This window comes from Camponotus floridanus, unplaced genomic scaffold (assembly GCF_003227725.1).
Source record: "Camponotus floridanus strain SB8 unplaced genomic scaffold, Cflo_v7.5 scaffold37, whole genome shotgun sequence".
In the NCBI taxonomy this organism is placed as follows: Eukaryota; Metazoa; Arthropoda; class Insecta; order Hymenoptera; family Formicidae; genus Camponotus; species Camponotus floridanus.
The window spans coordinates 1,473,988-1,496,495 of NW_020229514.1; the positions used below are offsets into that span (position 1 = coordinate 1,473,988).

Below are 22,508 nucleotides of genomic sequence, written 5' to 3' on the forward strand. Positions count from 1 at the left end.
TGCTCACTTGAATGAAGCCATTTTATATAGTTCAATCGAGAAAAATATATTCTTATGATTTAAGATTTAAATTTCTTGAATAGAAAAGATACAATGTTGGAGAGAAAATAACATTTTTAAATCAAAGATTATAATTTTCTTAAAGTAGAATTAAATAATGATATATTCTTGAGATGTTTATGTCAATTACAATATTAAAATAAGACTATAATATTGTTGAAATTTAAAATTATTAAATTCTTCTAAGAAGATTATAAATTGTTGCGTATATACGAAACAATGAACGCGTTAATTTAAGTATATAAGTTTTGATTTGACACTTATATTTTTTCTGTGTACGGATTTATTTAACTCTTATTTTTTTTATCCGCTCTCTAACATTTTTTTAAATCACTAAAGATAGTTTAAATTTTCATCGTTCGTATTCGGAGTGTGTGTGTACTTTGTTCTCTGCGAGTTTACTTACCTTCAATGAGTTGATCCAACATGGCGTAAATGTGGCACGTCGCTTCGTCGGTCATGACCCAGCCACCGGTGGTCATTTCCAGTCGACCGTCCTTAACTAATCTTTTCACGACCATCTTCTTCGTCGGATGGGCACTAAAAAACGAGAGTAACACTCGAATTATTACGAGATAATAACGCGTGTGGATGGGAATTTCAATAAAATAAAATTTAATTTTCATAATTAAGTGAATCTAACGATTAATATTATAAATACAATAAATGCAATTTTATGATAAATGCAATTGACATTTACGGGTGAATCTGATCTCTTTATATCCCGCTCTTTATAAAACAATAATTGTGCTCGATTGCAAATAATCGATCTCCGCTCGATCGAGATCAACCAGTCGAATTTAATCATTTTCACGCGACTTGTCCCGTCACGTTTGTTTTATATCACCCATCACGCAATTCGGGTCGCAAATCATATTTATCGCCGTCGCCGCTGTCCCATTTCAGCCTCGACTAGGATTTACGTGATTTGTGCGTCCGAGAGAGTGTTATGTACGACCTATATAACCTACCCTATTCGAAGGTGGTTTCCACATTACGTCGTTTATGTCGGCCATAAAGCCGCCACGGATTCCACCTGCTATACGTTTCTCTCTCTCTCTGTCTCTCTCTCTCTCCTTCCCTCTCTTTGTTTTCCCCAGTGGCTAGTAGGTTGGTTTAAGGTCGCTAAAGGTGGTTACGCCCAGGCCAAACTAGGGCGTTTTGGAGATGAGCTTTCCTCGACGCGGGTCTGTTTAAATTGCACCGCTACCGATATAATAAATTTTTTATACGCGCCGAAACCTGCGACGCATAGCATTACGGTTCTTGGCGTTTTATATTTTCTTTAAGGGCACGTCAGTGCAAATGGTGATTGGTTATACATACGAAATTTGAATCGATGAGTACAAATAAAACGCGAATATGAAAGTAAAATATTATTAAATATTATTAAACTTAACTAAACTACTTAAATATACAATTTTCTAAAAGTAAAATATCAAGTTGTATTGATTTTCGAAGAAAAAATATATTTGATTAAATGCAAAGTATAATTAATCAAATTTTCTAAACCCGGGTAAAATTTTATAGAGTGTGCAAAAGTTTTATATAATAATTTTGCCAAACGAAAATTAAACGGTAAAAAATGAGAGAATAAAAAGAATAATGTATAATATAATTCAATATTTTGGCCATCTATAATATTATATTTAAAATATGCACATATATCAACGGCATCTTAAGATCTTCGATAAGTTACCTCATTTTTTTTCAAGACAACCGCTCTTTTTAAGTTCGTACTCAACGATTTGCAAGTACTTTTCTTTTCTCCCGTTTCTCTTCTCACTGATCTAGTGAAACCGTATAGATTCGTAGGGTGACTAAATCCTCGAGTAAAAATTACTTTTCAGCAAACCTTCGGATCCCATTTTGTTCCTAGGAGGAAGTAATGAAAGCGAGCTCCTCTGCGAAACTCATCTGGGAAACTTATCATTTCATCCGCTCTCTCTTTCTTTTCTCTCTCTCTCTCTCTCTCTCGTTTTCCCGGAATCCTTTTATGCTCGCGACACTTTTCCGTCTTCTTCATCCCTACTTCATCCGTGGCTTTTCTCGCGGCTCGTTAAAAAGAGAAGGATTTCCTCGTTGTTCTCAGGTTTCCGTTTCCCGTTCTTTCGCGCCAAGTGCTTCGAGAATCACTACTCTCGATACTATCCGCTCTTTTCCTCTCAATGGCCTATTTTACGATCGTCCATTTCCAGATATACATGTTTGCGTGACGAGTTTGCGATTTAACACACAAGCCGGTGCTTGTCTTCAATTATAAATGCGAAAACTAACATCTGTTCGTTGCGAGAGAGACATCATAGATCGTTTCCCAGTGGCGAATTAAAATTTAGCGATTTACGTCTAAAATAATTACACGAGAATATGTTTCGAATCATATTTTATTTCTCGCTTCGAGAGGGAGGGAAAAAAAGAGAGATGCTTGCAAGAGAATAGTAGAATAGTTTACACAAATACACTGGCCAGAGTTTATCTTTCATTACGAATGCAGAAACTAACAACCGTATTAAAGGTTCATCTTCTTAGAATTAGATTGGGAGAGACGATCTTACTCGCGAATCCGAATTTCTCATTTTGAAATAGCGATTAATTTTTATTTATTTATCGTCATGAACATTATCCATTTCGTAATCTATTTATTAGCGGTCTTTGTAATTATTTTAACAAAATTTGATTTGATTTTATTAATATAAATTTTTAAAAATATGAATTATGAATTTTTCAAAGATATAAAAAATATATAACATGTGTGTATATCTACATTCTTTGATGCTTGGCATTAGAAGCTTTGTTCCATTTTGCACGCAAAATATTTCACACATATTATGTATGCGCATTCACTCACCTGTCCCACCATAGCGATAAGAACGAGACTTCGCTCCAGATAAAGGTCATGTTTGGCCACTGCTGCAGCTTCGAGACCATATTGTTTAGGATGCTCCGCGTGGAGCTGTGGAAGTACTGTTCAAACGTCTTCAGCCATCCCGGATCCGTATGACTGTGAGGCACAAGGATAACCTGCAGCAGAGAAATGCGACCATCGTTTTATCAGAAACGTGCCACAAATAACAAATATGCGAGCACATGGGAGTTAATGCCTCGCCTTTCGCGCGAAGCATATTTAAGTAGAATAGCCACGAGTTTCACCAAACTTAGTAAAAGAATAATTAATTTAGCTCTCGATAGAAATCACATGTTGCTACTTTAATTAAGTTTGTTAGATAAAAAAGAATTTAACAAATTTATTTTATTAACTTTTTATATTTTCGTATTTATTTTTTATTAATTTCGTGTCATGTAAACATAATTTTTCACGTGCACAAGAAATATAATACGCTCCTCAAAATTTGTTTTCTACTAATATATAATGGCAATATATAATTCAATTTTAAATAATATAACTTGTTCAAACAATTAATCGAAGGTGACAAAAAATTTGTCAGAGATAAAAAGTTGTCACCTATGAATCTGATAGTGTCTATAAATTAATTCGCTATCTTATACTGTTCGTCAATTGTATTAAGGGGAAATTATTAATCGAATCGATGCGATCGTTGAGCAGACGGTGATCTAATTCTCGTGATCGTCTCTCAATTTTCGATGCTAACAGCCCGATTGACGAAGATTCGTTAATTAGCACGTGCTACATCGACGTCGGCTTGACGACATTATAACGATGTAATTGATATAGTATCGCGTCTCATCGTTGCTCTAATTCGAATGAACTTGCACGGTCGATTCGCGCGAAATTTACTAGTTTGTCTTTGGCCGACCCGACTATCCCTTTCTCTCTCGGCCGTGCTCAAAAAGTGTTTCAATCTGTCTCGAGTGTCGATATTTGTCAAGTGGAGTGCAAACGAGACATTTTTTTTGTTTGCGGATTGAACCATGCGGGCGTATGCCATTGCGCGATTTTATTGCTGCTCGTTTTGTTGCTAATATTTCGTGCGGGAACGCGATTAAAGTGCCATCAGATTTTTAAATCGCGCAGAAAAATTGCCGGTCCTTTCGTGACCACGCACTTCTTTCGCAAACTAATAATTACAGCAACAATAATTCATTTCATTCTTATCACTTGAAATTTACAAGAAGCATCTTTTTTTTATGAGAGTTTGTTTAAAATGCAAAATTTCATAATCAAGTTTCATGAAAAGCGGGACGTTTAATCATTGTAAATATAATTTTATCACTAGCGATACACGAATGTTTTATCAAAGGCAATATTTCGTAATCTTTTAATATTTTACTTTATAATCGAGATTCGACTCGTTTCCATTCCTTCTTGTATACATATATTTATGCGGAGAATATTTTGAAGTTTAATTAGCTACAGGTCCTAGATAGCTCGATAGTAATAGCTGTCCCCGTAATCACGTAGAATGACAATGTCAATATTGTGTAATTGATATACATATACCGGTCATAGCGAGTTAATAATTCAAACGACGTGAGACGCAACAACGCGCACGACACAACGTGCGAAATTTATTACGTGTTGTCGCCGGTGAATTTATGCAATTTGGAACACGTCAGTGGACGATAATGAATCCCCCGAACCCAGGCTTACATCTCCTTTAATGCACGAATCCGATACTTTTAGCAGCTGTCCATCCTTCGTATAACGGATTGAATTTTTCAACGGTTATTAAATGACGGATCTCTACTTCTTATAAATAAAAAAATATTTTAAAAATGTTTGAAAAATATTATTATATTATAAAAAAATATTATTATATTATATACTTATATATAAAATTATGTAGAAGTATAAATATTTATGGAAGAAATTTTTTGATAAATTTTTAAACCGCATCGGAGACCTGAAATTTTTACGTTGATTTCACTTAAAAGTTACGAATCTCTAGAGAGAGAGTAGACAAACTTTGGTTTTTCGTTCTCTGCGAACGGGGCGGAAATACTTTGGGGAAGTCGATCGAATATTCGATTTGCGAGCTACACGAGGTGGCGTAAATCTTTTAAACGAGAATCAACTCACAGCGGTAACTGTCATTAGTCGTCGTCCCGCCGACTGTTTCTCGTCCGAGCTCTGCATTTTCACCGAGATTTCGACCGCCGCTGATCAAATTCACATCGGCCTTAATTTCATTTCGCGCTCACTACGCGGACAAATTGGAACGTTCTTTCGCGCGGAACGCGCTTCCGAATTCGCGAAAGCTGTCTCTCTCTCTCTCTCTCCCCCTCTCTTTCTTTCTCTCTCGTTAATCAAAATTCGTTTCGTCGAGCGAGTCTCTCCAACAACGACAGACAACGTTATTTTCTCGCCTATTGTTTATTACGAATTATTTTTCATCTCCGTTGTTTGTTCTCTCAAAAAAATGGATATTTTTTTAGACGAGTTAAAATGTCGATTGTTCGACATTTTAGAAAAAGATGACATTGTTCATTTTATGGTAAAGTATAAGTAACGTTCTAATGCAATATTAAAAATAATAATATCACTTAATTTTTATACGTATCTAATTTAAGGATGTTTTGTACCCTTTTTTAAAATATTGAGAATTTAATGAAAATTGTACAGAATGTCCTTACATATGTTTAGAATTTCCAGTACAATTTTTAAATCGATTCACAAGTTATAAGGATTTTAATTCGCACCGAATTAACATGTGTTCTTATGGGAAACGTATAACCACGTCGATTCAAATGACAAAAACACATGGAAATAATATCCAGAATTTGTTTAAAATTTGCAAAAGTGTAGTTTAAATACAGAGGAAATATTTGGTCAAATAATATTATACAAGTACTAACTGATTAAAAAGATATTAAATATAATTCAAGTTAGCCATGTATCTGTCACAAGTTAATCATTTCGATTAACAAAATTCGAAATATTTCAATAGAAACGCAATAAATATTAAAAAATACATCTCTGCACTGTAGGTAAGATCAAATTGTAATATTCCACACAATTTCTCACTCAAAATACCCCAAAAGTGGATTCGTCAATATTGATTTTCAGCTACTTTTTGCTGCGATTGTACATACAAAACATCCTCAATATAATTTACTTTTTATTACGTATTCGCGCGCGATACATCTTTCTGAAAATACTCGATAAATAATACGAATAATAACAATTAGATTAAAATATTCACAGAATCCCGACGCTAATCTTGATCACGACTATGAACAGTCAAGAGCTAACGACGGGATCCATTTCACAGGACAAATAACCGAAGTTGCCAGCAAGCTGCAGGCGGATACCCGTCTGTGCACATGAGACCCGAGAGCTTATTGGTATGCATGAGACAAGCACGTCGGGTCATAGCGCCCCTTTAATACACCCCTGGCTCTTTTGCCCTCGCCTGTTCTCCGGAGGCACAGCAGAGACGATCGTCCGGTTTGCTCTTCCTTCTCCTTTTACTCTCTCCGTTCGCACGACCCCCGTGTACTTTGTCACTTCGCCGGTAACTTCGCCTCGGCTACTTGCCGGGATCGCTATTATCACCCTTAACCGCGACATCGGGCGGAAGATGGAGCGTTGGCGCGCGGAATCACGTCCTTAGTCCTTGCTCGAGATTCCCATCCGAACCCATCTCGAACCCTTCGAGACCGAATTGGAATGCAGATTGAAGCGCGAGGCAGCGTTTCGATCGGAGAGACGGCGATTGTCGCGTGGCTCTGTCGAAACTGCATCGAATATTAATTACTATCGTATCGGGGAAGTGTCGCGACGAGATTTACCGGATACGGTGTCGGAATAATCTTAAGGTAGATCAGGGAGCCTCGGATTTTTCTCTCTCTCTCTCCTTCGTAATGATAAAATAATGCGAGGAAGCAAACACGATGAAGAGGAAGTAAGGGAGATGTAAACAGGAAACGTAAAATTTTTCGAATCAACGATGAAGGCACGACCTTTAAAGCGAACCTAACGGAGCGTCGTTTCGTTCCTCGCATCGATCGAGACACACCCGTAAAAATACGACGCTGATAAAAAATTGAGATAATCGTAAGAAGAAATTGGGGTGGGTTTTGACATACGATCCGACGACCAACCCAGACTCGTTTCATTGTATCTGGCACTATATCAACTCGAATAAACGAGCAACAGTAAGAAACTTCCTTTTTGGTTTTTTTATAAGTACTGATCATATATAATCGAGAGAGAAATCGTAGAGAGAGGAAAAGAGAGAGAGAGAGAGAAACGCGTCTCATCTTTCGCGCGGATGATCTTGACATGAAATTGTGGGTAGGTATGTTGTTTACGTGTTCCACTTTTTACAGGTCATCCCCAAGTACATCTCGATCGAGGGCTCGATCGAGGTTAATCGAAACTCTATCGTTCTGCTCGAATGGAGGCTCCCTTCGCTTGAAAATACAAATGTAAAAATCCTGTTAAAATGGAGCTCTATCGCAGCTTTTTGAGACAAAATTAATCCTTATGTAGGAAATTTTCCCTGAACGTAACAATACGCATAAAAGTTTAATCTTTTTTTAACAAGTAGCATTGCATTTAAACGATTGCGTTTCTATAAAAGTAATTGACAAGATAAAATAGCATTAAAAAATCAGCGTATACTGATTAACCATTTTATAATTGTAATATTTAAAAAAATACAATTATAAAGTGAAACAAAAAATAATTTTTTTTATAATTAAAATTTTAGAAATAAAATAGAAATTACATCTTCATTCTTCTTTTTATCTATGCGCCTTCTTGCCTTTTATCCTGCCTTTATTAAACAAAGTTTGTAGGGAAATTATATTTTATTTGATTTCAATAAAAAAAAGGAAACAGAAAAAAAACGCGACAACGTAAAAAATGTGCTGCAGGATCACATGTATCTTCTCGTTGGTTAATGCTAAAAATTTAGTCAAGGGGTCGTTAACACCGTAACAGAGCACCAAACTTTTCGAATCTCGTGGCAGTAAAGTTCCAACTTTGGGGATATGTAGTTACTAGCTGCAACTTCCACGTAGTTTCGTGGCAATGTAAATAACTCTCTTAAGAAGTCCTTACTACACATAACATACACCACGGAAAAATTGTTGTTACGAATGAGACATCTTATGCAAGCTTTACTATTTTCCACAAGTGAATAATAACTATCGTATCTGAATAATAGATTTCAATAATAGAGCAATCATGCTAATCGTAACTAGCTAATAATAGCTATTTCTAATTAAATAAAAAATATCTAGTTATAAATGTTGTTAATAAGCTTTATCAATATTTTTTATTACAAGAATTTTGTTTGAAGAGGAATAAAATTATTTTTCAATTCTTGTCGCGTAAAAAATTAATCACGTAAAAAGTTTGCTCAAATATAAATGTTAAATGTTTGTTATTATGTATTAGTACTCTCTTTTCTTAGATTAAATGGACCCAATTTATTATTATTTCTCATACGTATATGTAGTAAATATTCGCAACGTCATGATCCTGATTGGCTCCCGGAAGGAAGAACGTGATGTAAAATTGGCCCGGTTCTCTCAGTTGCCCAGAGAATGCAAATAATCCCGAGTATTTTCCCGAGAGTGAGGCTTGCCACTTTGTTCGAGAGCTTTGAATGTAAATCGTTGGATTGCGCTATTTATACATGGACTGAGAATGAAATAGCGCCGTCGAAGGAGTAAACAACGCGATCAAAGGAGCAAATACGAGATGCGAAAGTGGGACGCGCGTTAAAGTTTTGACATTTGACCGAAAAACAGATGATAAACCAAAGAAAACAGAATACAATACAAATATTTGTCGACAATGCATGTATTCCAACTGTTTATGAATGAAAAATTAAGTACCATCAATCTTATAGCAACGTAATATAAATGATGGCATCGATCTTTTGTATGAAATTGAAATAAATTATATTTTATTATACAAATACATCGATGACATTAATGAAAAATTGCAACTTTCCGAGCGTGGATTATATTATCTCTTTTGTATAATAATTTTATATGATCACATTTCTTTGTTGTATAATAATTGTATATGATCACATTTCTTTTTTTGTATAATAATTTTATATTTACTATTTGTCTACATTTGTTGCTGAAAATATATTGATAAAATAGATTTTAAATATTGGAAAAAAACTGTAATTATATATATATAAACGTATAAAATTACAAAAAATAATATATGTAAAATAAAAATAAAATTTTGAATATTTCCCTCTCAAGCTTCTTTATATAAAAAAAAATTATAAAAAATAGCATACATGGAGTAAAGTAAAATTTTGAATAATTCCCTCAAGCTTCTTTAATATTAAACATTTTTTCTGATTTAAAAGAGAGATTTAAGGTTAAACATTATTCTCTTGCTGTTACATTTAATTCATTGTTACAGCACCAGATTCGAAAGTCGCTTATTTATAGTCATATTATAACTGTAATATTTAATATGTAATATTTTACATATAAATAATATAATCAAAATATGCAATATTATATATATTACTCTTTCATTGTTGCGTTAGCATTGTGCTTGGAGAAAAATTATCCAACGCCTATATGCGAAATGCTTCGAAGAAAATCCCGCTGTTATTTTCGCACTGTTAACAGCAGGATCGACTTTCTATAAACCAATAGCGATCGCTATACGATTTGACGGAATGTTTCCTTCCTTCCTGAATCTCGACATTGCCAAATTCCCGTCCCAATACGGGGGAATTCAGATCCAAAAGAGCATACTTGCAAGCGCATTCGATGAATTCCGTCAACGAAATCGCGTCCATTGCCCGCTATTGTCGCCCACGTTTTCCGAAGGGCGACCACTGCCCGCGCTATTGTATCTCCACGACAATGAACTGATGAGCTGGTATTGTCGTGTTCGTTCAACTCTGTATCGCATTCGAAAGAGTGACGTGGAGCGAGAAAGAGAGGAAATCGCGGCGTCGCGTTTGAATTTTTAATGATGGGTTGGCTCCAAGTCTCGAGCAGTGGGTTCAAAGTACTCGCTTCGCTATATCCAGCGCTATCCATATCCATAATCCCGCAGGATTAACCGAGGAGACTAGAGCGGACGAGTATTTTACTAAATCTCGCGAACGAGATACCGCGAGATATTGTGCCTTTCGCAATTTTCTTCGGAAAAAGCGAAAAGACTCGAGTCTGCCAATAAAATGGCAAATAAAGTGAGGAGAGTATACCTCGCGAGAAAGCAATTATACCGAAGCCCGATGACTTTTACTATGGGACGCGCGAGACGGCTATTGTAGCGGCTCTCGCGACAACATCTGCAGAAGAACAAGAACCTGTAATTACTGCAACTCTGCTGCTTTTTCCAGAGAGGTTGAAACGGAAACAGAACTTCAAGTGCTGTCTCAGCGCTTCACTCTATTGTATTTGAAAAATTATTTAACATTTAAAGAGAATGTTTCGTACTCGTAGATTTTTCATTCCTTTTGCTTTGTATATTTGACGGTTGATATGTCAAACTTTCGTTTAAAGATGTTTTGTACCTATTTTCAAAATATTGACAATTTAATGAAAATTGTACAGAATGTCCTTACATATGTTTAGAATCTTCGGTACAATTTTTAAATCGATTTACTAAAGCGTTCACAAGTTATAAGGATTTTAATTTGCACCGAATTAATATGTGTTCTCATGGGAAACGTATAACCACGTCGATTCAAATGACAAAAACACATGGAAATAATATTCAGAATTTGTTTAAAATTTGCAAAAGTTTAGATAGAGAGAAAATATTTGGTCAAATAATATTATACAAGAACTGGTTAAAAAGATATTAAATATAATTCAATAAAGTTAGCCATGTATCTGTCACAAGGTGAAATTCTCTGCCAAAAGTTAATCATTTCGATTAACAAAATTCGGAATATTTCCGTAAAAACGCAATAAATATTAAAAAATACATCTCTCCACTGTAGCTCAGATCAAATTATAATATTCCACGCAATTTCTCATACTCAAAATACCCCAAAAATGGATATATTCGTTAATATTGATTTTCGACTACTTTTTGCTGGGATTGTACATACAAAACATCCTTAAACAATGTTCCCTGAATTTTTAGGATCACGCGGGATCGCTAGAAATTCATTTTTCTTATGCCTTATTTCCTTTGAGACGGATCGAAGGGTCGACGCGAGGAGCGAAATGCTCCTCGATCCCTTTTTCTCTTTTTCTCGCGAATGAATTTTATATATTCGAGATTTTCCGCGCGATTACCCGAAGAATTTCTTTTTCTACGCATAATTACCCGTCGTTGCCTGGCGCGATGTCACGTTGATGCGATCGCAATTTTACAGTGAGAAAATATTAAAACTGTGTAGAATGGAAGAGAAGCGCTAATTTATCACATCGCTTTCAAAATGACATGAAGATAAAAAAAAATAAAAACGTTCCGGAAAACAAATTATAAAACTGCGTTTGCAACATTAACGCTCGGTATGATAATGTCGCCTTCATAATACGGATGCACGCTTCACTTTTAGATTAAATATCGTACGCGTACATTCGAAAATATGCGAGAATCTCGTATTTTTTTTGTCATTTTTCAAAGATACACGGAATACGATATTTACAGCGCGTTTCGAAATTTTATTTTTCGAAAAAACTTTCATCAGGAATTTTTTTACGACCCAACTGTACCGAAAATTGAACGTCGCAGTCGCACAAATTTCATAAGGACTACATATTAGCGTAGTCATAAAGTACGGGAAACAGAAAATTGCTAGGATTCATAATGGAGAATTATTCGTTGGAGCTTTGATCAAACGATTCTGTCGCTTGTCTCGTTGAAAGCAGACCATCATGGGTCCAAGGACGATGGTTAATGGACGCCGTACAAAGGTTTGTCCGAAAACCGCAACATGGGGGATTACAGTACTCGCGAATACTGTATACAGTATACAGAGAAAGGAAAAGAGAGAGGAAAAGGCATTTTTCCGAATGCACAGATGCGTTTTGCACCAAGTAAATAAATAAGCATAATTTTGCAGACGCGAACCGGGACGCGTTCGCGATTTAGAATTTATTACGCCACAAAGGGATTAGCGATATCGAATAATGATTTACACATTTTCACAAAAGAGTCGTAATTCACACGTAAACTTATGTAAATTTAATGGAGCCAGGCGGAATAATCGTTTTCGATTAAATGCGAAAATAACTTGTTTTTTTAAATAAATAATTTTAGCACGTGTGATAACGTTCGAAATATTTATTATTTTTGACGATTTTGTGTTAACTTTATCATTAAATGATTATCGCGTTGTTTGTCTACTTGTAATGTTTTCGACAATCTCGTTTAATGTCGCGTGAAAATATCGATATATCATGTTATTTTAATTAATCAAGTTAATTACCCTCTCTGTGCAGCATAAAATTATTTCTTCGATAGATTTCGATAATATAAGAGAAAACGATAGTAAACGATAGGTCTGACAAAGAACTCGTTACATCACTAGCAATAGAATCGGCCACGGCTGAGCATAGAAGTACTCTTACTACTTACGATACTTGCGCGAATGCACTTCGACTAAGTATCATAAAAAATACCCTTAAATGTTTCCATTATCGCAAACTCTCGAAATGTTGGAGTGCTTGTGCGGTTAATCTTGCGTTTTATCGTGATATGAAAAATCCGATTATAAAAAAAATATTATTAAATTATTTCGCTAAAGATCGGCTCGGTTATTTTATTCATCAACATATGATTGTTTTATAATAAGACAATTATAATAAATATATCGCGCGACAAGCCAATAATCTCGAGTAAATGAAACGTCGTATGTATAAATTCACACAAATACGTTGCCGTCATGAGATAATGTCAGAAAAATTCATAAAAAACAATATTTTGTCGCGCAGATTTGAGCGAACGCCAGCGGCGTGCAAATTGCGAGGATAAACCTCGAAGGATCGAAATGCTTTATAACACCATAAACAAAGCCTCCTTCGCGATTCTCCCGCGTCAGGCGAGCTTTTTACACTCCCTCGGCATCGTAAATCCTCGCTCGCGCATTAACGGGCAACGTGAAAGCACGTTGAGAAGAGCTTTGCACGAGCGAATACCTCGTATTCGCCCCCAACGTTTCCGCTGTTTATATCGTCTTACGCTTTTCTCTTATGCCCGATAATTTTATACAATAATTCCCTCTTACACTCCTCCCCTCTTACTCTCTTCCGCATCTGCAACAGCCGTTTATTCGCAGCTGCATTATTGCATGAGAGAGATGGAGAGAGATCCATTATACGGCAATATATTTAAAATAGTCTCGCTATAAAGCAATCGTAAATGTGTTGAAAGAAAATCCAATACGATTGAAATGCGCTTGCATTTTATCTTTAGATTATTAGCTTAACAAGCAATTCTTTCTATTTTAAGATAGCATCATTAGATTTATTATTAGATTATTACTGTATTCTAGTGTCGTATTTGATTTAAAAAATTACGGTGACAAATCATAGATAAGCATGTACTTTCGACGTAACGAAAGATTGCCTACGATCGCGAAGTGAGGCTTCTTTATTGGAAAATTGTAGAATCGCAATTTTACACCCGCGAAATATTTCACGATTAATTAATTTACCTTCAAGGGCGGCCTCGTTGGATCTTTTCGCAGTTCGGCGAAACGCGCTTCGAAGCTGTCGTCCCAATATTCTCGACTCCGCATCCATGAGGGCTGCAACAGAAAGGTAAACAACCGTGAGAAATTTCGTATTACACAGCCGGATATTACTGCGCGGCTAATAAAATAAAAGCTGCGAGGACGTAATTTCGTTCCCCGTACATAACAAAAGTAAAATAAGATAAAGTAATGTACGTTGTACATATATATGTGTGTGTGTGTATTGTGTATATGTTGTTGCATTTTCGTTCAGCGAAGTTAGAAGTTGATGAATGTTGGCAATTTTGTGAGAACAAATTAAGGATGTTTTGTACCTATTTTCAAAATATTGACAATTTAATGAAAATTGCAGAATGTCCTTACATATCTTTAGAATTTCCAGTACAATTTTTAAATCGATTCACTAAAGCGTTCACAAGTTATAAGGATTTTAATTTGCACCGAATTAACATGTGTTCTCATGGGAAACGTATAACCACGTCGATTCAAATGACAAAAACACATGGAAATAATATTCAGAATTTGTTTAAAATTTGCAAAAGTGTAGTTTAAATACAGAGGAAATATTTGGTCAAATAATATTATACAAGTACTACCTGATTAAAAAGATATTAAATATAATTCAATGAAGTTAGCCATGTATCTGTCACAAGGGGAAATTATCTGCCACAAGTTAATCATTTCGATTAACAAAATTTGGAATATTTCAATAAAAACGCAATAAATATTAAAAAATACATCTCTGCACTGTAGCTAAAATCAAATTGTAATATTCCACACAATTTCTTACTCAAAATACACCAAAAGATATATTCGTCAATATTGATTTTTAGCTACTTTTTGCTGGGATTATACATACAAAACATCCTAACTAGTTTCTCTCGTTTTTAATTTAACTTGGTTTCGCGTGTTTATAAATATTGCAAAAGCTTATAAACTTTACAAACATATATCCTATGTTTAATTTCTTTAGAATTTGTGTTCAATTATCGCGTTCGTTGCGTTTTGCAGCCTTATTTGACAGATGTCAATCTTATCGTTCCACGCTTCATTTTGCGAACACTTTATCCTTGAATGATTAAATATATTGTACAAGTGCGAATCTCTATTTGGGACTTCCGTCTTTTTTCCGCAACGTTGCGTGCGTCGTTCCTTTTTATCGCCTCGTGTTAATAACAGCTTTATCGTGGTAATAGTTTTGACGCGATACCTTGTCGATAAGGTAAACGCACGTAGCGAAATCACGATGACATCGATGTTGACTTTACACGAAAGCTTTCGCTTTCGCCATCGAGATTCCGCGAAAATGTAAGCAAAAATTCCCCAGGAAAAACAAGCAAAAGAAAACATTCCCCTTACTTTACAAGATTTTTCTAAATTAGAAGATTTTTCAAAGTTCAAAGTACATAACACAAAAATACTATGGCATTTAACATTTTTATAAGAAAGAGAGTTCTACGATAAAATCTTAAATTATTCCGAACGAAACTTTTATTTGTCGCCCAAAGGTTCATCTTTCTTAACGTTAAATATCTCGATACTTGAAACAATAATCATTTTTCATCATTTTTCTATGATTTTGACAGAATTTATCTAAATTGGATTTTAATTTAAACATGAAAAATGATTATTGTTTCAAGTATCGAGATATTTAACGTTAAGAAAAATGATTATTGTTTCAAGTATCGAGATATTTAACGTTAAGAAAGATGAACCTTTGGGCGACAAATAAAAGTTTCGTTCGGAATAATTTAAGATTTTATCGTAGAACTCTCTTTCTTATAAAAATGTTAAATGCCATAGTTTTTTGCGACATTTTATACAAAAGATAATAATACCTCGCCTGAATAATCGTCAAGGATCGGGGGGAGGGGAGGGGAGGGGGGGAAGGCGCGAGTTCACGCTCGAAGATGGGAAGTAATGAAGTAGAGCGAAATTGGAATTCGCGAGGAATCTGATCCCGTCGATTCTAAACATCGATTACGCAAGTCCGAACACGCCGCGCATTGGTACCGGCACCACGAAATTCGAAGACTTCCGGTTCTGGCGCACCGCGTGACCGCAGAAAATTCGGAGCGAGAGAGCGATATAATTTCCATCGACCCGTCAAATTTCGATGCTGCCGCTTCTAGCTACATTCCTATCAATCAGAATAATATTTTAACAAACGAAATTATTTCAAAGCGATCGCAAATGCTCGAATATGCAGTGGTAAAATTGAATCCTGCATGTGAAATATTTAATTATGCATTTCTTTTTTTCTCTTTCAATAGCGTTTGTAATACGAGATACGAGATAAATTGAGCTTGTTTTAAATCGAATATGAAATAAATTATAATTGAAGAGCAATAAATATTATAAAAATTTAAGTATTAGAAAAATTAGTCATGTAATTCGTAAAAATCAAAATCTCAGTGCAAATTATTCAAAATAAATTACTATCAAATATATGTATTTTTTGCAAAGTACAAGCAGCATAGAAAGAAAAATTATCGAAAATAATTATTATACCAAAGTATCTTAATTCTTTAATTAAAATATTGTTTAAAATACTTGGAGATAAATAATGATAATCTACAATTTTGCTCATCTTTCTATCAAACAATTTATATGTATACATTTTTTTATTTTCTAATTAAAAAAAGTTTGAAAAACTAATATGTTGATTAAAAAATCTATTAAAGAAATTTTTAAGATTACTAAGAATATTAGAAATGCAATAATATTTGAGTATTATTAATTATAATTTATTATTCTTAATTATTATAACATTTTTTCAAACAATGTTTTATTGTTGAGAAAAAATGCAACACAATGACACGATTACTGCATATTAAAAGAAATTAAAAGCGAGCAGCTGGAAAAATGTTTTAATTTCTATCAACAGCAAGCCACCAGCGAATTAATCATCATAAATCCAGGATCGACGGCGGAGATAAAGCCGAGTCAAAATTAAATCCCAAGCGAAGAGCTCGTCCATCGAGCCCAACGGACTACCCATCGAGATATATCCTCCTTCTAAAGATCTTCTTCCACGGAGCTCTTTCCGATTATCCGACGATCGGTCGAGCTTTCTTGTAACAGAGCTTATCCCGTCGACGTTAATTAAACATCGAAAAGCTTCGCTCCCTAATCCAACCGGGAAATTTTCTTTCACCTGAGATTATTATTTAGGGAGAGAAGGAATATTTTCTCCGAATTTTCTCTCCGATTTTTATCTGTCTGCTCTTCCTTGATCGGATAAAAATGCTTTTTCTCTCTTTTGCCGGTTAGGATTTGTAAACATTTAGATAACGAATTCAATTTTTTAGTAGAAAAATAATTTGCGCCCTAGATAATCAAGTTATCGATTAAATATATATTATTAATATGACAATTTTATATATTTTCCAATTCATGACCGATAGCGAATATGTTTCTAAAGAAATTATCAGAATTTCGCTTTAAAATAAAGAGAACATTTAATATATCTTTTAAACATACACAATATAAATAGTTGATACACATTATCAAATATACGTATAAACATATTATTATTCACAAATAACTCAAGTTGAATACAAAACTTTGTACGTAATACTTTACAAAATTTGGATACGGGAGTATTTTATAGATTTTCCATCTTTTAATCTTTTAAAACACCGATTTTAACGAAACAGCGATGACGCGTTTGTCAATCGCGAGAGAAAACATTCTTTTATTCCAATTGTGTATTAACTATCCCCATCCGGCTTCCTTCCGCTACACCTTCCGGTAGCGAATGAAGATGAAGCATTTTACGTAGTGTCCCAGAAGAGAAGGATATTTCCTCGGAGGATCGGAGGAGAGAGCGATCTTGAAGAGATGGCCGGGAAGAGGAGGAAGGACGAAAACGAACGGACGGATCTTGGAGGGATATCGAAGTAACGCTATTTTATCGACACAAATCCCACAGGAGACTCCTCTTGGGCAACTGCGTACGGTTTTACAAGAGCACTTTAAGCTGATTATTCGTCTAAGATGCCGATTGCCTTTTCATTATCACGCGACTTATTTGAATCTTGATAATAACACGAATTTTACCGAGCAATCAAGCGAATGATAATCTAGTTTAAAATCCTTTAATATTTGCACATTAATCTCTCATTTCTGGTCGTACTTTAAAGAATAAATTGTTTGATCTAATTATCATAATTTTTTTTCAAAACATTTTTATCTTCCATTTTCATGAATAATACTACTTTATTAAATTAACAATTAATATGTTCCCTAACAATACATGCATATTTTGACACAAATTAGCGATCACAGAATAGAGAGATAAATGTTTATCTTTGCATTCGACTCTATTCAGTCTTTTAAAGATTGGCAAACATTCCAAAGAACATTATTCCGCGCTCCGTTGATAGTTCGATGGCCTAAAGCTCAAGCTTCATTAGTTTCTGTCCATGTTAGGGCATGCTAATGTGTGCGTGGACGTGTATAGCGTGGTGCCGAAGTTAACGGCTGCACGGACGATGTACGATTCGCGAGTTTCACGCGAAATCTACCATAGCGCTTCACAGGCCACGAATGGGAAAGCCCGGAATAAGTTTACGAGATTGACGTTCACAGATACTCGGCGATCGATTCGCGGCGCTTCGCCGACAATCTATACTCGAAGTCGAAGCGACGAACGAGATTCGGGCAACGTGTGCAGTGATGAATTATAACAAGCGTATAAAGCCTTCAGTCGAGCTTTTGGAATTTGCACAAGTTTGCAAAATACGAAAGATTTGAGTTTTGACTGTACTGAGAAAAAAATCTTGCAATAATTAGAATCCAGATTATTGAATAAATTATTTTAAATTCAATTTGTTAGAAATTAAATTGATAAACAGTGATGCAAGAAGAGGATGCAGCTCAAACACACGCAATCAGAGAGCTAGCGTTCTCTTTCTGGCACTACTGCTCGTAAGAGAAAAAAAAAATATACTTTGGATTTAACGTTAATACTAGTTTTTTATATACATTTCATGGCAAATATTGAATACGAGTTAAGTTAAGAGTGGCAAGCAAAGAAATTAATGTAACAAGAAATTTTATAGATCCAACGAGAAAATACTAATCAAATCCTTATCCAGTAAAATCTATTAAACGTTCTAGTTATTAAAAAATCGAGTCTTATCATGATAACTAGAAATTCTTGTTTGATTGAACCAAAATGCCTTCAATTATATGTCTTGTTGGTACAATCAAACGATTTTTCTCAGTGTGAAAAAAGCGTCTCACAAAATTATAAAAAATGATAACATATATTTAATATTCTTTCTCCCCTTGTCGAAAAATTTATTGGATTATTTTAAATAATTCAAGGTAATAGAAAGATTCGCATTTTCTCGATAATCTACGCGTTAGATAAGAAGCTAAAAATTAGTTGCGTTCGAGGTCGGCAAAAAATATTAATACACATGGCAACAAGTTTCTATTTTTATTGCACCCTTGCCGTAACAACTTGGATGGATCTATCGAGGGAATGTTTCGTGTCGCTCCGACGCGCATGTAAGAATTTCTTCGTACAATTTGCAAAAGTACCTCGTTGTCGTTCCGTCGAAATGTTATTTTCACTCGTAGCAGACTACCGGTCTCGCATTTTTGCAAGTAGATTACCGCAAGTGCTCCGCGGATCTAAAGGAAGAAGGTCAGCGCGGTGAAAAAGCGTTTTTATCCTTAAAAAACCGGGACTAATTGTATATCGCGCAGGCTGCGGCTGTGGCTTGTGTTCCTCCATTAAGCTCGCCTTCCTTTTGCATTTTGACCGCAGCGCATCATCGTCACGCTTGCCGAACGTGATGTCGGGAGATAATTCTATTTTGCGGCTCGCGAGATTTTAAGCGGCAAGATGCGCGCGAAATTATATTACGGAATGAAAAGATAACTTATAATGCGGATAAGAAAGTAGCAAGTCGTAAAAGTTCTCCCTTTGCAAATAATTTTGGCTCTCTATTTTTGGCTCACGTATTAGTTTTCTTATTCATAGAAATATTTCTAATTGTATAATTTTATATGCATAATTTTATACAACACATCTTCCTGTATACATTGTTGTAAAAAAATTATAGAAACGGTTATGATTGATTTCTCAATGTTTAATATCTCCCTCTTTTTTTCTGAAAATTTTATTTTTTAAAACTGGCTAGATATTTGCTCGATAATTTTGAATTACAAATTAGAATAAATGTGATGCGAATAAATCAGAAAACTACTTTAATTCCAGATATTCAAATATCGAGAAGCGAGTTCCAAATGGGAAACGAGACTACAAAATTTCGCGAATCACCTAAACACGCTACTTTTTTCCATCGATATATTTTGCATTAAGCGTCATCGATCTGCCGAATGAAGCCACTAAAGATTTAATCGATTTGATAAAAAAAAGAAACAAAAAGAGAGAGAAGAGAAGCGGAAAAGATAGAGGAATGTTCCCATTTGCTGTAAGTGACGTGGAGAGAGAAGTCGAACTTGTTGAACTCGAGATGTAACAGAGTGATGTAACATAGAGCGGGTGATATATGTCGGATTAATTGTTCCAAGCTGCGCTTGAATTACGCGTGAAAATTTTAATTATCGGGCGTCAATTAAAACGCGGAACGGGACGAGTCGTTAAATTCGCCTATAATATAAATCGAGAATACTTTTTATTAATTCAATATTCTTTCGTTCCTTATTAATTAATTCAATCTTCGTACACGTGCCGCGAAACGATGGTAATAATCTTTATTACGAGATTCGCATGCCTCACAAGGGACACTTGATATTCGAGCGAAGAGAATATTTGTGAAATGTTAATTCGCACAAAGTGTGGAATCAGATTTTAAATTTAACTCAAATATTTATATTCCTGTACTTTCATTCGCCGCTGCCGTACGAATTCGATCTCTGTTCTCTCACAATTAAAAATCTCTTTAAAAGTCTAATTATTTTATAAAAGACGCGCGAGGATAATTTTTAATTAACTTGATCTCTAATAAATCTAACGTATCTAGTGGGATTGATCATCTGCCACTTGTTTAAAGTAAAAAATTAATTTATATATATATATATATATATATATATATATATATATATATATTGTTATTTTAAATTTGAAAAATCTGTTGCAAAGGAATTAATAATGCTCTTGGATAACGAATAAACTTGATACATTGATAATGGAGCATTTTGCCAAACAAACAAAAAAACTGTTAGAAGGAAATAATTATACATCTCTGCAAGAAATAAATTCGCTACGAACGAGAGGCTCTCTCTCTCGCTCTCTCTCTCTCTCTCACAAGAATCTGCTCGACGGCAGTTTACAATTCCCCGGAGGACCGACAATTCCATGGGAGAAATTCGATATCGAACGCAGAATGGATGGAGAATATGAGGGGGAAGAGGAAGCTGATAAGGGGGAGAGGGTGCCGCTCCCAGGTTTATTTTCCCCCCTCGTCGTCGTCTAATAGCGCGTCAAAGGAGACACGTAAACGACGGCAATGACGGCGCCCGGCGAAGCGAAGGCAAATGGGTGCATCCAGTGCACTAAAGCGCTCCTTTGTTCCCGACACGTGATTGACGGTGAGTGGTTCACGGTTTCCTACCCCCAGCGCGACGTAGGGGAGAGATTACCGTCGAACGCATCGTCGAGAGGGACGATGCACTCGACGCGACGCGGTAGAATACGACTACCCCTGACCTCATTGGCGCGTTTATCGTCGCCAATTTACACGGGAACAATTTCGCGGGGAAAGACAAAAAGACAGTCTACATGCACTGAGAAAAATCGTTTGATTGTACCAACAAGACGTATATGACTAAAGGCATTTTGGTTCAATCAAACAAAAATTTCTAATTATGATAAGACTCGATTTTTTATAACTAGAACGTTTAATAGATTTTACTATAAGGATTTGGTCGAGCTGCATCCTCTTCTTGTATCACTGTTTAATTTCTAACAAACTAAATTTAAAATAATTTATTCAATAATCTGAATTGAATTTATCCAATAATCTTGTTCGAATTCAGAATATTAAACAGACTTTTGAGATTATATGGAAAAAATTTTAGACGACTTGGTGCTAGTGAGATTAGTATTATTAACCAGAAAATTTGGTAAATTTAACAGGAAGAAATTAATCAGATTCATCTGGTAATTCCTATAAGAATTCTGATTCGTCCATTCTCCAACAGACATACTGATTGAATCTACCAGAATTCTAATTAATGCCACCAGATTTTTTTTCAGTGTGTGAATCTCTCTTTCTCTCTCTCTCTCTCTGTCTCTGTATCTATTTTTCGATATGCCTCAACGACCCTTAATTAAGTCGAGTTATTTATTCCATAAATGACTTGTTGTGTTGCTCCTACGAAAAATTGATAATAATAAAAAATCTTTTGTCAATCAAATGCACTCTTAAATTATATTGATAAGATTAATTACTTCTAATTAAGCGTAGAAGCATATTCGTGTAATTACGTAGGAGAGAAAAAATGTTTTGCGCGCCGGCGCCCAAACATTTTAATGAAGGAAAAATCGACTCCAAACAGAGCAATATTCCATGCGGAAACGTCCACTCACGCGGACAAATTATTTTACACGAGACGCGAATAAAATTATTCTCTCTCTTTCTCGTCGCGCGGATGAAACAAAATTTACGGCGCAACACGTTGCACCGCCGCGATGCGAAATTCTGTACGATGATTATGCGCAAATTGCATTTATCCGATCGTATTCCGATGACGTCGCGTCGCCGTAATTGCTTGTATCACGCGGCGTCTGGAAATTTATCGGAAGATGAAAGAATCACCGGTGTTTACGACCCGATGCCGTGGGAAACGCTTCACGGAGTACGTCGGAAAGAAACGAGAGAGTGCAGAGACGAG

At 35.2% G+C, this 22,508-nt stretch overlaps 1 protein-coding gene across 5 annotated transcripts in view; it reads right to left on the reverse strand.

The window, feature by feature from the left end:
• The window catches only part of LOC105253206 (alpha-mannosidase 2), a 132,808-nt gene that overhangs the window by 16,170 nt on the left and 94,130 nt on the right, over positions 1-22,508 (reverse strand). For all 5 annotated transcript variants that reach the window (XM_025411042.1, XM_025411046.1, XM_025411045.1 and 2 more), the window contains exons 3-5: positions 13,593-13,685; positions 2,909-3,081; positions 467-600 (exon numbers count right to left, since the gene is read on the reverse strand). In XM_025411042.1, the coding sequence (XP_025266827.1) occupies positions 467-600; positions 2,909-3,081; positions 13,593-13,685 (400 nt within the window). The remainder of the gene's footprint in view (positions 1-466; positions 601-2,908; positions 3,082-13,592; positions 13,686-22,508) is intronic.